Source organism: Urocitellus parryii, chromosome 10, assembly GCF_045843805.1.
Source record: "Urocitellus parryii isolate mUroPar1 chromosome 10, mUroPar1.hap1, whole genome shotgun sequence".
NCBI lineage: Eukaryota > Metazoa > Chordata > Mammalia > Rodentia > Sciuridae > Urocitellus > Urocitellus parryii.
The window spans coordinates 31,848,278-31,863,287 of record NC_135540.1 but is presented as its reverse complement, the minus strand read 5'-3'; the positions used below and the strand labels follow the sequence as shown (position 1 = coordinate 31,863,287).

The window sequence follows — 15,010 nt, the reverse complement described above, 5'->3', positions numbered from 1 at the left end:
TCTGTTTTCTAGATGTAAATGAATTTTTTATCAAGTGCCATCCTTTGAGAACAGTAACTGTGACCTTTTGGTTAGGTTTATGGCCCTATAGATGAGCTGCTTGGAAACAATCTCTTATTACTTCTAAACAAGCAGTGTACCCTCTAAGCTTTCCAAATGCTCATTTGCTCATTGACCACCTCTGCCATATATGATAAGCTTTACTTAAGCTTTGTAGAAAATTGGGCTATAATAGCTTCTCTTCCAGTCCCTACTCTTCAAAGCATGAAATTTGATACAAAATTTATTTACATTCAGAAAACAGAGAGGAAGGTCATTTGCCCAATTTTTGCAGTTTGCTGTCGTAGCAAGGGAAAAGTAAATGACCACTTCATTTTCTTTGCAAGTATGAAGGTGAGGAGGTGCTGGCCATAGGGAACTTTGGCCTTGTTGTCCTGTCTACTCATGAGCTGTAGTAGATGTTCAATCCTTGTTTATTGAGTTTTAATGTAAGATCATTCCAAAGTAGGCTAAATTTTGGCACTCTATTTCTGTGTCACTTTCTAAGTAGATGGCCTCCCACAGGAACCAGCCCCATGGGAGCTGCAAAAACACATAAAGAGGAGAGAAGCATGGGAATTAAATATCCAAAGAATAAAAGTGTCAGTGTCTGTGTCTAGACATCTTTTGAATTATGAGCACAGATAGAATCTTTGGTCTCAAACATTCAACAGAATGTGCTAGGGGAAAATTGTGGCATTTTGGAAACAAACAGATCTGTGCCTATAGCCTAACTCTGTTACTTACTAATATTCTACCTTGGGCAGGTTACTTAACCTCTCTGAGGTTCAGTTCTTCTTATAAGATGGATGTATTGCCTTTTATTTTGGAATCTTATTATCTATGGGTACTTCAATAATAGCAGAGTTTCAACTTTTTTTCCAGGTTTGCTTTAGTCAGACTTCCAATACTGTAACAAATACCTGAAACTTATAAGAGAAAACGTTTATTTGGACTCACAGGTTTGGAAGTTTTAGTCTATAGCCAGTTGGTCTTTTGCTTTTGGGGTTATGGTAAAGCAGTACATCATGGATATTGCATGGTGAGAAAGGGTCTGGAGTTCCAATATCCCCTTTAAGGATCCACCCTTATTGACCTAAGACCTCCAATAGGCCCATCTCCTAAAGGTTCTACCTCCTCCCAATAGTGCCATGCTGGGGACTAAGTCATTGACACATGAGTCTTTGAGGCAACTCAGAGTCCAAACTACAGCAGGTGTCTCCTAGATGCTTGCATCAGGGCTGGAAGGTATACAACATTTTCATTAATCTTCCTACCAACTATGCAATGCAGATTGTACCATTTCCATTATACAATGATTAAATGGAGAGATAGTGTATAGAGGAATCTGTACAAGATTGTGGAGCTAAGTGTGAGAGCAGAGAATTGATTTTAAATTTACTTAATTTGTAGATTTAGGCTTTATTTTACCCTGATTCATAAAGATTTATTTTTCTTTTCATTCCCTAAATGGAATTACACAGTTTTCTAATTAATCTGTTTACCCTCTTCTGAAAGGTGGCAGTCCTGTTACCCATAACGAACTCCAAGTATCTCAATAGTTTTCATTATTGCTCACTTATTCAGAATCTACCACCACATAGGTAATGGTTTTAGTTTTCACTATTGATCTAAGATCTTTTCAATAGGTTTCTTCTAAATTATTTCAGATTAGCTACTGAAATACTGAAGTCCAATGCAATTTAGGTCAGTGAGATTTTGAATAATCCTACCTGAGAAAGAAAGCAAGATGTTACCTCCTGGATAAGTAAAAAGTACAATAGTGTCTTGTCTTTTCTGAATAGTCAAAATCCTGCTGGCCATAAGTCTACATGTGATGTCAGTGGGAACTTTGAATACTCAGGGTGGAGATGCCTAACTTGGATGATCTGACTCTGGAGCTATTAGCAGAAGCTGGAAATGCTTACAGCCATGGATGAGTCAGAAGGCTGTGAACCCTGGACTTATTCTGACAGTTGTCTTTAATTGAAGGATTCTGACAAGTCAGCTATTCAGACAGCACCAGCTCTATGGAAATCTTCTGACTTTCCCAAGTTTTATTTTATTTCTTACTCAGCTTCTTGGATTTTGTTTCTGTTTTCCATTTTCAGATTTATAATCGCTTAGATACAAATTGTTGTGGATTCAGACCACGCAAGGAAGATGCCTGTGTACAGAATGGATTGAGGCCAAATTGTGATGACCAAAATTCTGCGACTCTAGCACACATTATCCAGCGAAAGCATGACCCGAGGCATTTGGTCTTTATAGACAATAAGGGTTTCTTCGACAGAAGTGAAGATAACTTAAACTTCAAATTGTTAGAAGGCATCAAAGAGTAAGTTTGTTGTGGGAATAACATCCTCTGGATGTGGCATTTATGTTAAGTAAGTGGTAAGGTTAGGAGAAAACTCACACCATATGTCTGATAGCTTTAACCCTTGAAAGGAACTGTGAATGTGAATCTGCGAGTGGTGAACTGGAGAAAGGACGGATGTCTAGAGTGCATTGGGGCATCAATTAACAACCTGCACGGGTGTGTTCCTTGTTCCTCATTATGAAAATCCACATGGGTTAAGTTGGAAGACCGCAGGATGCTTGGAATAAGAAATGGCCAAAGAGGAATAAGCAGGTGGCAGAGGCTGTGTTATTAGGGCATGCAATAGGACATGGTGGCAACTAACAGATATGTAGATATTTCGATGGCAGGATGTCCAGATTCATAATAAACTCAAGTGGCTTTTATGAAGGCTGTGTAAAATTAAAGCCAATCTGGTGTGTAAGGTACAATATCCAAGGGACAGCTGGATATTTAAGTTTAGGTAGGAAGCTTTTTTGGGGGTGGGGGGAGTTGGTACCAGGGATTAAACCCAGGGGTGTTTAACCACTGAGCAACCTCCCCAGTCCTTTTTATTTTTGATTTTGAGACAGGGTCTTGCTAAGTTGCTCAGGGCCTTGCTAAATTGCTAATGCTGGCTTTGATCAGGTAGGACGGTTTTGGGGACACTTGAAAATCCTTTAAATAGACAAAGATTTTGGAGGAAAGTGTTTGACATCTAAAAGGGAGGGCTGATGAGAACCAGATAAGGGAACGAGTATAGCTATACTCAGGAATGACCAAGAATTTAGGGGAGACCTCAAAAATCTGGTGACATTTGGCAGGACTTAGAAAGAATGCAGGGTAGAGTGGGGACAAATGTGGAACTAGAGAAAATGAATTTTGCTTTGCAGAAGTTAAAGTTAAAATACAATAGGAAGGTGGGTATAAGCAAAACATATAATACACACGTGTGAAAATGTCACAATAAAACCCATTATTTTCTACAATTATTATGCACTATTCATTGTAAGTAACAACATGATGGGCGCTTATGGAATACTTGATCTTACATTTATTTGAAAACAAGGAATGTACACACTTAATAGTGGCAGGAACCAGCTATAAAGTTTGAGCTATTCAACCCTAGCATGGAAACTGACTATATTTCAAGGTGATGAGAGATTTCAAAGAGAACCATCTTCTCTTTGCTTCCTACCTTGGTCTAAAATCAGATTGACTAGGACACTGAGGTAAGTTGGAGACTTACAAATACAATGATACTTTAGTACAATAGTAATTCTGTGAAGTTAAGTGACTGCTGGAAAGCATACCGGCAAGTCTAAAATTGAGTTAAGCCTGTCAAAGTGGCACATGACTGAATCTCAGCTATTCTAGATGCGGAGGCAGGAGGATATTAAGTTTGAGGCCAGCCTGGGTCTCAGTGAGATATCACCTAAAAAAAAAAAATGAATATAGTTGAAGTTAAAACTCAGTTCTTCCAAATCCAAGCCCAATATTTTTTTCTTGTAATAATATGTGGTGTTCATGCTTGGTTACTATTACTTTTCTCAATAAAGGTTAAATGGAGCTCACTGATAGAGAGCTTGCCTACCATACATGAGACCCTGGGTTCAATCACCAGCACTGCAGAAAACAAAAGCCGAAATAAAACAAAACAAAAACACCTAAAGTTTCTTGTTTGTAATACTCTGAAGCATATTTTGATTATTCTTCCTGAACTCTAATACTTAGGTAATGTGGATTTTATATACTTTAAAGATTAAAAGATTTTATATACTTCAAAGATTAAAAAGTGAGTTTTGTGAGACCAATTTCATGAGGTTTTGCCATGTTACCTATCCTATTGACTATTGATACTTGTTCTTCAAGTTATTTTATTTTTTATTTTTATTTTTTTGCACCAGGATATGAACCCAGGGGCACTTAACCACGGAACCACATTCCCAGCCTTTTTAAAATTTTATATTTGGAAACAGGGTCTTGCTAATTTGGCTAGGACCTTGCTAAGTTGCTGAGGTTGGCTTTGAACTTGTGATCCTCCTGCCTCAGCATCCTGAGCTTCTGGGATCACAGGCATGGGACACCTTGCCCAGCTTCATGTTCTGTTTTTGTATTGAAGGTAGAATATATGACAGATTCTATTTTTTGAGTGTCTAAACTAAGGAAATTTTATGTGTAGGAAAATTTACATTCCTAAGACATCACTTACTTAATTGATATTTCAGGACCTGAAATTTCTTCTCAGAATTAAAAGTTCCTGCAGAATATACTCCATCCACTTTAAACATTCATGTAGATATAATAGTCTTATTTGTTTTTTCAGAGAAAATTTAACTTCAAGTATATTGTGAGGAGCATTGGGTTTAAAGCTAAATCTTGGAAATATAATTCACACATTGAGAAGTTAAATGAAGACTTCACTAATTCCAGATTTATGCATTGAATATTCCTGTTAATCAGTGTAATGCAAAGACCAGTGATATTTTTTGTTTTCCTTTATGAAGAGGATTAGTCACTAAAGAGACTTATGGTTTTAACAGTTTCATCTCATATATTCTGCCACAACTAAATTAGTTGAAGGGTTATAGAACATATAAATGGATCATTAATACTTCATAGAGTAAAAAGGCTACTCAATTAATATTGTAGCCCACTAGATCATATAATAAATGTCTCAGGAAACTCAGAGCATCTTGTAAGCATTATGTCATTCATTCCACATGTCTCAGAATTATTAAACATCCTTAGCTCTGGGGCCTTTGGTTTTCAGGTAGGATCAGAATGGCTAGAGCCCATAGATCCCTTGAATTCATATATCCCATGTGCCATTCCTCCTGTGACTCATCAAAAAGAGATGGCCGGGCATGGTAGTGTATGCCTGAAATCCCAGCGCCTGAGGCAGGAGTATCGCCAATTCAAAGTCAGCCCCAGCAACTTAGTAAGAAAAGGAAAGGGCTGAGGATGTGGCTCAGTGGTTAAGTGCCCTGAGTTCAATCTCTGGTATTAAAAAAAAAAAATGGAAGAGGTGCTTAGAAGGTCTGAAATTTCTGGCCGTGTGTACTCTTTAAGCGAGTAAGTATTCTTGCTATAGTTTTAAAGGTACAACTGAATTTATTTTAAAATTAGTATTAACCCTAATATTTTATAATACTTCTATCAACATTTTAGTGAAAGCTGGGAAAGACCAAATGGTATTTTGTACCCTCTTAAGGTAATGCAACAAAGACCCTTCCAAGCTGGCCTTAGGTTTACCCAGAGAGATGTCTTATGCAGTGACTTGGCTCTAAAACTTGTGTCACTAAATTTATTTGAAAAAACATTTGTGCAAGTCAGCTTTCCATGACGGTAGCAAATACCAGAGATAATCAATTTATTAAAATGAAAATTTTCTTTTGGTATATAGTTTTGTAGCTTTCAGTCGATAACCAATTGGCTCTGTTGTTTTGGGTCTGTGGTAGCCCAGTATATCATGGTGGGAGTGCATGGAAGAGTAGTCCCATCTACCTCGTGGCTAAGAATCTGAAGAGAGAGGAAAAGGAAGCGGGAAGGACCCCACTATCTCCTTCAAGGTAGCAATCTAAAACCTCCCACTAGGCCCACCTTTTAAAGGTTTTACTGTCTCCCAATAGTACTACCCTGAGGACCAAGCTCTTAACATATGGGTCTCTTAGGGGACATTCTAGATCAAAACTGTGTCCAACGTTAACAATCCACTAAATATAATGCTCCCAGAAATCCCAAATGTATGTAGTAAAATGATAAATTTTCCTCTCTCAGTTGTATAACTTCTACTCTTTGAGAACACTTTACTGAAACTGTCAGCACTTTGCTTCTCACATTTTCATACATAAAATCCCACCTTGTCACTTGTGAGGATGCTGATGAAATGGAGCTCAAGACTGAAGAAAGTATTTTTGCTTGTCTCAAGGAAACCTAATTCTGTGCCACTCTTTGCCTACATACAAATGACCTTAAATAAAACATTAGTATGTCAGGTTCTCAATGGGTTAGGAAATTCAGTTCATTCGAAACGCATGCTTCTACTATATTATTATTAAGAGAAGTGTCATCTTGGCAGTGACAAAAATGTTTTGGTTCTCAAGGTATCATTTAATTACGTGATCTATGCGGGATGAATGGCAGGGCAGTTGGGAAAGGACTCATATTTCTAAGCAATTACTAAGGATGAAATATCACGTTGTCTTTTCAGGTTTCCAGAATCTGCAGTTTCTGTTCTGAAGAGCCAGCATTTACGGCAGAAACTCCTTCAGTCTCTGTTTCTTGATAAGGTTTACTGGGAAAGTCAAGGTGGTAGACAAGGAATCGAAAAGCTTATTGATGTAATAGAACAGAGAGCCAAAATTCTTATCACTTACATCAATGCACATGGGGTCAAAGTGCTACCTATGAATGAATGACATAAGGGTCTTCTGTCGACACTGCTGGATGTGTTTATGCATTTTTGTTTGTTTTGAAATCAAGTACATCAACCTCAAGTCCTCCTAGGAATGAGACAGTATATCTGAATATAAAAACATAAAATTAATTTAACCTGAGCACTATATGCAGACGTTAAAATGGTTTAAAAATGCATACAGCTCAAAAATATTCATTTATATTTTTGTCTAACATGGCATGTGTGTCTCAACATCTGGCTATGGGAGAGTTCTAATTATTATTCCAACTAATTTGGAAAAGCATTTGTCATGTCACTTAATAGAGCAGTATAAACCAGAAATACTGACTCCTTTAATAAAATATATTTTATGCCATTTGACTTATCTGACCAGCTACGAATGGGAATGGTTCTTGAGGTTATTCTGTCTCTGATAGATGACAATCCTGGCACTGCCCAGAGGCAATCTACATTGGGAAATTGAGGCACATGATCTGTGAAAGCAGAGGAGGCTATAAATGTATTCTAAATAGAATTGATGGATGAATTCCAAAACCACCAGTATATTTTCTATAGTATCAGTAATCAGCCATCTTTGAGCAGTAAGAATAACATTCTATTGATTTTTTAAAAAACTTACTTTGTTGTCAGTATGGAAACATCCATATCTGACAGTGTTATATGTTGGTTAGCTTTGCTTTCTCAGTTTTGACCCAATTTATGTTTAGTGTTTTAGAAATTAAACAATTCTAAAGTCTGATGTTACCTATTTGAAAATACACTTAGTATTTTTTCAATGAATACTTTAAAAAACTTTGTCATTTTACCAAGGACATAATTTCTGTATATTTTATTAATAATAATGGTTTTGTTCTATGTAATTATATTTAATCTGATTTAATTGATGTTGCCCAGATAGTGACAATAGGTCTAAATACAGAGTGAGTTTAAATTTATTGTCTATTTTATTTCAATATGAGAAGTATAAGCAAAATAAATTAAAACTTTACTCTGATCAGTTCTTCTCAATGAGAACACATAACCACAACTAAAACAATGAACTTGGACAATGTTAACCCACAAATAATTACCCCAAACTTCCTCTGTGAACTCTGTAATGAGTTTGGAAGGACTTTGACATAATTGTATCCATCTGTTGGGTCTTCATGTTCCTGGAAGTTACCCAAGATCATCTTGTATCATAGGTACTCATAAAGAGGCTTCAAATCTAGAACAAATCATCATTTCCCTCCCACTCTCCCCATCCTGCTCCTTACGTAAAATTTGATTTACTGACTGGGATATAGTTCAGTGGTACAGCCCTTGCCTTGGGTTCTATCCCACAATGTCAAAAACAAACAAACAAACAAACAAACAAACAAACAAAATCAGAAAACAAAGCCAAAAAAAAAAGCAAATAAAACTAATACTAAAAGTTGGTTTATGGGGTATTTCTTTCCCCAAATATTTCAATATACAAATTATGAATGTTTACAATAAATTCTATTGTCTCTTTTCTCAGTTCTGTTATTCTAACATACAGGACGTTTTTCTGTATTCTCATCAAAGATAACTCAATATCATTGTGAATTAAAACCATTAAAGATATTAGATTATAGGCTGGATTTTAAAAGAAGAACATATGTTTAGATTTTAATTTATAAAAATCTATAGAGTAAATTATCAAAATAGGATGTTAAGCACAAAGAGAAGATGGACAAAGGGAGAGGGATCATTTGATTACCAATTTATAACTTGTTTAGGCTCATCTTCAATAGTACACTTAGCATCCTTATTTGCTGTATCTGTCCTCTGAAAGTTGATCTTGGATAATTCTTCTCTGATTTTCCCCATACAGCAGAGGGAGTACCTCTCTCTGTTCCCACAAATTCATAGTACTTGTTGGTCCATTGAGTTCTTACTCTGTCTGTTCTGACCCTGCTGTCTATAAATCTTCTCTCATAAATCATTCTCTTAATAGAAGAATTAGCCTAACACAAGTTTGGAGACATTGATGTGAAATAACTTTTTTTTTCAAGTTGTCTTATACCTAGTCTTATCAAAGTGAAATATCTGCAAATAGGGTTTTTAAAAATATAATTTACCATCTTAACCTAAATTTGTGATATTGATGGTATGAATTCCAAGCTCCTTAGAAGCTATCTTTAATGTGGTCTCAAGCTACACTGCTGCTTTCCTCCCATATGTGAACCAGACTGTATTTGCCTTTAGTTATTCCAAAATATCTAATACAAAATGAAAGGTCCAAGAACACATTTATTTTAGCAACATTAGAATTTTAACAGTGTATTGTGCTTTATAATCAGTGAATAATTCATGATGTATTATTTTTGAATAATGGATAGCTAAAGGCTAAGCTGTTAATTCTAATAGGTAACTTTCTTCTTTAATTGAAACAATGAGAACACTTTGTGCATTTCAGATGCACTCAGATTATGCTGTAATTTGGTTCTCATAAGCAATTATATGGTTTATTTATAACACTATAACAAATTTAAAATAGAATAATTTACCATGGAAGACATGCAAAAACTTACTCTGTATGACATTTCTTTAAACTGATGATAAGAAAGTAAATATGTAGCTTAAAAATCTGTAATAAAACATTAGATAGTAAATATGTGTGCTATTTTTGGTAAGTGGGTTCATTTTCTTTTCTGTAGATGGGTTAATTTTCAAAAGCTGAATATAGAAGAATCTTTGTTACCTTTATCCATGAATAAAGAAATGATTGAACAATCAAGACCTGTACTGAATAATATTTGTGTGTGGATATATTTGATATCATCATTAATGATCATTATACTTTCTCTTGGTGTGTGTGTGTGTGTGTGTGTGTGTGTGTGTGTGTATACTGAGGCATAATATGGCAAAGGGACTTTCCCCAATTTATACAGATGTTGACCTAGAATCTACAGTGCTGGAAATGACATAGAAAGTTAGAACACCAAAACTTTCTCAGAGATTTCATTATCTACCAAGACAAAATAAAAAAAAATCTAACTTCAAGCATAAGGGTATTACAAATACACACTCATAAGTAGTGATAAATTTAGGCTATATTTTTGGGAACCTGCTGAGAATGAAATAAATAAGGAAGCTACCCATTCTTTGAAACTTGTGAAAATCATATTGCCCAGTTGACTGAACATCTCCCACGTGTTATGCTCTGTGCTAGACAGTACAGATGTTCAAATGAACCAGGAAAGTTTTAATACAGTAACCATCAGATAAGACCTGTAATTAGGTTTTAAGTTACACTCTTAGTGGCAAAAGTATAGGAAAGCAATTCTTTTGAGGAATGTCCAGGAATAGAAATCGCTTAAGTCAGGTTTTAGTCACTGTTGGCAGACTGCATAGCTCTGGGTCTAAGGTAAGGAAGAATATCATGGTGGAAGGGCATGGTAGAGGAAAACAATTCAGAACATGACAACCAAAATGCAGAGAGAGAGAGAGGTGGAAGCCTCCACGACCCCAACTTTATAACTTTGCATTCCTATAGAACCAACTACTAGGTTGATATTAAGATCTGTTATCATATTGAGCTATATCCAAGTCTCCTAGGACTATGACTCAGTAGCCTCTAAGTACCTGGGCAATCAAGCACAGTGAAATAATTTCCTGGGTCTCTGTGTAGGGTGTTCAAATTCTTAAAGGAATTTTTACTTTTATACTCTTGAGCCTGAGATGGATAAGGTCTCACCAATTCCTCAGGTGCCTTCAAGCCATCTTTCCTATTGTTTCTTGGTAAAGTACTTAGCATTTTTATTGACTGTAATTTCTTCAACAACCACAGCTATTTAGCTCAAGTTTTACTTGCATTTTTTTCTGATCAAACTTCAAGTTTTTCAAATCCTTTTACTCTGCTTGTTTGCTCCTGATTATCACAGTAAACTTGACTAGGAGCTGCCAGCAATATACATGTCATGATCTGAATGCTGTACTGCCCTGAAATTTCCTCTGCCAGGTCAATTAGTTCATCACCTTTAAATTCAGTCACACAGAAAGTCTCAGGAAATGGGAAGAAATGTAGACAAAATTCTTTACCAGAATGAAACTTAAATGGCCTTTAGTCCAATTTCCAATAGATTCCTCTTTCTTATCTGAAACTTCATGAGCCCAGTCTTTACTATCCACAGTCCTACCGGCATTGACATTCAGGTTTTTGAACCCCCACTTGAATCACACATTAAGCTTTCCTTATAACAATCTAAAACTTTTACAGCTTACATCTCTAAACTTGTCACAATTCATATCTCCACAAATCAGGTCCCAAGGTTTTTGAACCACATGGTCAGGTTAGTCATAGCAATGGTCCCACTCCTGGTACCAATTTCTGTTTTAGTCTGTTTCTCATTACTGAGACCAAGAGATATGACAAGAACAATTTAGAGGTGGATAAGTTTATTTTGTCTTGTGGTTTCAGAGGTTCAGTGCATGGTCAGTTGACTCCACAGTTCTGGGCCTAAGGTGAGGAAGTACATCAAGGTGGAAGGGTGTGGAGGAGTAAAGCAACTCAGAACTTAGTAATGAGGAAGCAGATTTAGAGAAAGGAAGAGAGAGCTCTGTTTGCCAAGGATAAAATATTAACCCCCCTGTGATCTACTTCTTCCAGTCAAATCCTACCTGCCTTGGGTTACCACCCAGTTAATTCATATCAGTGGATTAATCCATCAATTAAGTTGTACCTTTCATAATCTGATCATTTCACCTCAAAATTCTTGTATTGTCTCACATTTGAGATTTGTGGGGACACCTCATATCTAAACCACAACAGAAATTATAAGACTAAAGGTTTTTTTTCTTTTGTACTCAGATTAGGAGTTTCATTGTATCTGTAGTCTATTTTTTACTACTATTATTCAAAGTGATAATTCCAAGTCATTTGGTGGCTGAACAAATTGACCTAATCACTTTAATATCTTGTGTGCATCTCTGTGTTCCAGTATGATAGGAATGGGAGACAAAAGTAGATATTTGTAATGAATACCATGATTAGTCAAAAATGTGTTAACTTAAGTTCTGTGTTGTACCAGTGGCACTAAACTTTTTATGAGCTCTGATTCACTTTGAGAAGCTGATTAAAAGTAGAGCCTGTCTATATAATTCTCCATATAATTTCAAGGATTCCTCAGATTTGTGGATATCCATTTATGGAAATCTTTCTTCCAGGATCTTTGGTTTCCCAGGTTAAGCACACTTGCTTTCCAGTGTGGTTAAGAGGATGGGAAATTTCATTATGCACTATAGAAAAATTTTTGCTTAATATATTTTGTTTCTATACCAAGCTGGAAACTTAAGTTTGGGCAAATAATATTTAATTAAAATACCTTATTCACAGTAGAATTTGAAGGATCATTCACTTTATTGATACTTAAACATTTGCAGCCCATGCTATTAGTGCCCAAACTACTTCCATTTATTCAATATGTAATCCTTTCAGATTTATTTTTGATTAATGCTTTAAGTTATTAAAAATTATCAGCTGACTTATTTGCTCTGATTTATATATTGGTTTAGAGTGTGGGAGAAGTTAATGTATAGTATTAAAAGAAGTTATTTCATTTACTGCTTGGAGTTTACTGAGTATTACCATAAAGTTCCCACTTTTTATAAAACAATTTCCTAAATAAATTCATGAACTTTTGCCAATGGTTTACTACCTTGACATTTATGCAAAGAAGTATATGTAACCCTTTCTTACTGTGGCCTTTTTAAAAACAAAACAAAAAAACAAAACCTTCACTCTTAAAGGAGTTGAGTGTCTATACTCATTTCACCTTTTGCCCCCTTTCCCATTTACACACAGCTGTCTTATGTCAAAATATGGCATCTTCCCTACTTTTTAAGCTCTTTAGTCTCCTGGGATAGGGCCCTGCTGTAAGAAAAGTCTGATTCAGAGTTGTTGGCAGACTTTTGTTTCAGAATCTAAAAATGCACATGGTCATTGAATGAAGTCACATAAATTCTTTCTTGCAACACCATTGCATGTGGTTACATTAGTGTAATTCTTTTTTTTTCTTTATGGAAGGACACCTTTTTACCCTAATGATTTAAACATGTATTTAGTTTGTGGATAAAAATATGCACAATTATGGGCACATTAAGAAAGCCCTATGTATCTTGTTTCTAAAAAAGTAATCTGTATTTCTTAACAGCACTTGTCAAGATTTTCTAAAGCTTTTGTGACAGAGCTAAAAAATAAAGAAAACCTCCCTTGTCAGTGGCTGTAATCACATACTGCAGAATAGCTAGCTGTGCTATATTTCAAAAGGCAAAATGGGCTTCAGAGACTGGGACCAGTCACTAAATGAGACTGAAACAGCTGTGATTTTGTTGAATGTGCCAACAGTTTCTTTAGCTCCAGGACACCAGACATTACTTCCTTTATAAAGTACCCTATGTTATTGGCTCAACTTCTGTTTCGGGGAATAAGAGATTATGTTCTGTATCCTCAGTTTGGGCCCCCAGGACTATTAAAAATTGAGGTCAGTGCTGTTTTTTTGAAACTTGATAGTACTTTAGAAAAACTAGATCATGATCCAGATATCCTTTCTAACTTTGTGAGAATATGTTCTGATTCAGCTTGCAAATTTAGTTTTTTTAAGACAACAATGGAATAATTTATAGTTTCTCTTAGATGGATTCAATAGTCCTGTGTTTGAATCAGGTAACAAATCACCCTTAAAGTGTAAGACATTCCCAAGAGTTTTGATGACTATTGTGACAATGCTTATTTGTAGCTAGTAGTGTGTCATTTCTTTGTCTTACTGTATCATTTCCTTTGTTGGTTGCAACACCAAAATTATTATCTCAAATACAGGAAATGTATAGTATTAATTTATGGAGGAGGAATATGACAGCATGCAAAGTGACAAATTCATATTAAAGACAAAATTCCTAATTAAACCTTTAGCACAGTAGAGATATTTTGGATCAGATAATTCTTTGTCATGGGCAGTTCTTGTGCATTGCAGGATGTTTAGTGGCATCTCTGCCATTTACCCATTAGATGCCAGTAGACACAACCTGTCTAGATGTGACAAATGAAACAGTCTCTAGACCATGCAGAATATCACCCGGAAGGCAAAATCATCCCCCAGTGAGAACTCAGTGTGATAGTTTAGATATGAGTTGTTCCCCAAAAGCATAAGTGTGAGGCAATGCAAGAGAGTTCAGAATGAATGAATTATAAGAGTCTCAACCCAATTACAGTGCCTTAATCCACTGGTATGGACTAATTGGAGGTAGCTGTACACAGGTACGGTGTGACTAGAGGAGATAGGTTGCTGGGTGTATGCTTTGGGGACATATATTTTTGCCCTGGTGAATGAACACTCTCTGTTTCATGATTGCCATGTTCTAAGACGCTTTCCTCCTCCACATTCTTCTGCCATGATGTTGTGCCTCACCTGGAGCCCAGAGAAATGGTGTTGGCTGTCTGTTGACAGAGAACTCTGAAACCATGACTCCCAAATAAACTTTGCCTCCTCTAACCTTGTTCTTGTAAGTTCTTGTGGTCATAGAAGGAAAAAAAAAATGAAAACAAACCAAAAAAAAAAAAAAAAACCCAAGCCTAATGAAAACACCTGGCCCATTGAGTCCCCCAAAAAAGGTTAACTTTCTGCTTGCTTTCTTTCCCCTTACATTTAGTTTATGCAGATTTTCTCTGTCGTATTCCTTTCATTAGGATTTATTGTCACATTGAGGGACAGCAGCAAAAGCCCTGGGAAACCTGATGGTTTAAGAAAATGGATCATTGGGAAAGGTCAACTAAGGAGCATTTTGGACTCTGAAAAAAGATTTTTAGTTGAGGAATAAATGTGGGAGCACATAATAAAATAAATGACAGGGGGTAAAATTTTTGAATAGATTATAGTTGCTGATAAGAATGCTTGAAAATCTGTGCTTTATCATCCTCCATCCCAGGGCCCAGCACCTGCCTTTTTTGAGAATATGCCTTAAACATAAAAAAAGCTATACTTTCGTCAGGGTCTCAACAACCTTGTGGAAACCTCTGATGAAAAAGGATCAAAGAAGTGGAGGGTATTTCTCTACTATCCAGAGAGTAAGAGAGTAGCAAAATATAGCAAAATAGAACTGTTCTGCCATGATATAGTTAACAGCTGATGGGCCCTGCAGAATCACACTAATTAATGAAAAGGAAGGATGGATGAGTAGCCATAACAGGTTTTAAGTCAGTTTTCTGTCAC

General features: G+C 36.0%; 1 protein-coding gene across 2 annotated transcripts in view; it reads left to right on the top strand.

Moving 5' to 3' along the window:
• Positions 1-9,515, top strand: part of Gask1b (golgi associated kinase 1B) — a 57,908-nt gene extending 48,393 nt beyond the window's left edge. For both annotated transcript variants that reach the window (XM_026395951.2, XM_026395952.2), the window contains exons 4-5: positions 2,151-2,377; positions 6,591-9,515. In XM_026395951.2, the coding sequence (XP_026251736.2) occupies positions 2,151-2,377; positions 6,591-6,798 (435 nt within the window). In that variant the 3' untranslated portion in view covers positions 6,799-9,515. The remainder of the gene's footprint in view (positions 1-2,150; positions 2,378-6,590) is intronic.
• The last annotated feature ends 5,495 nt before the right edge of the window (positions 9,516-15,010 follow it).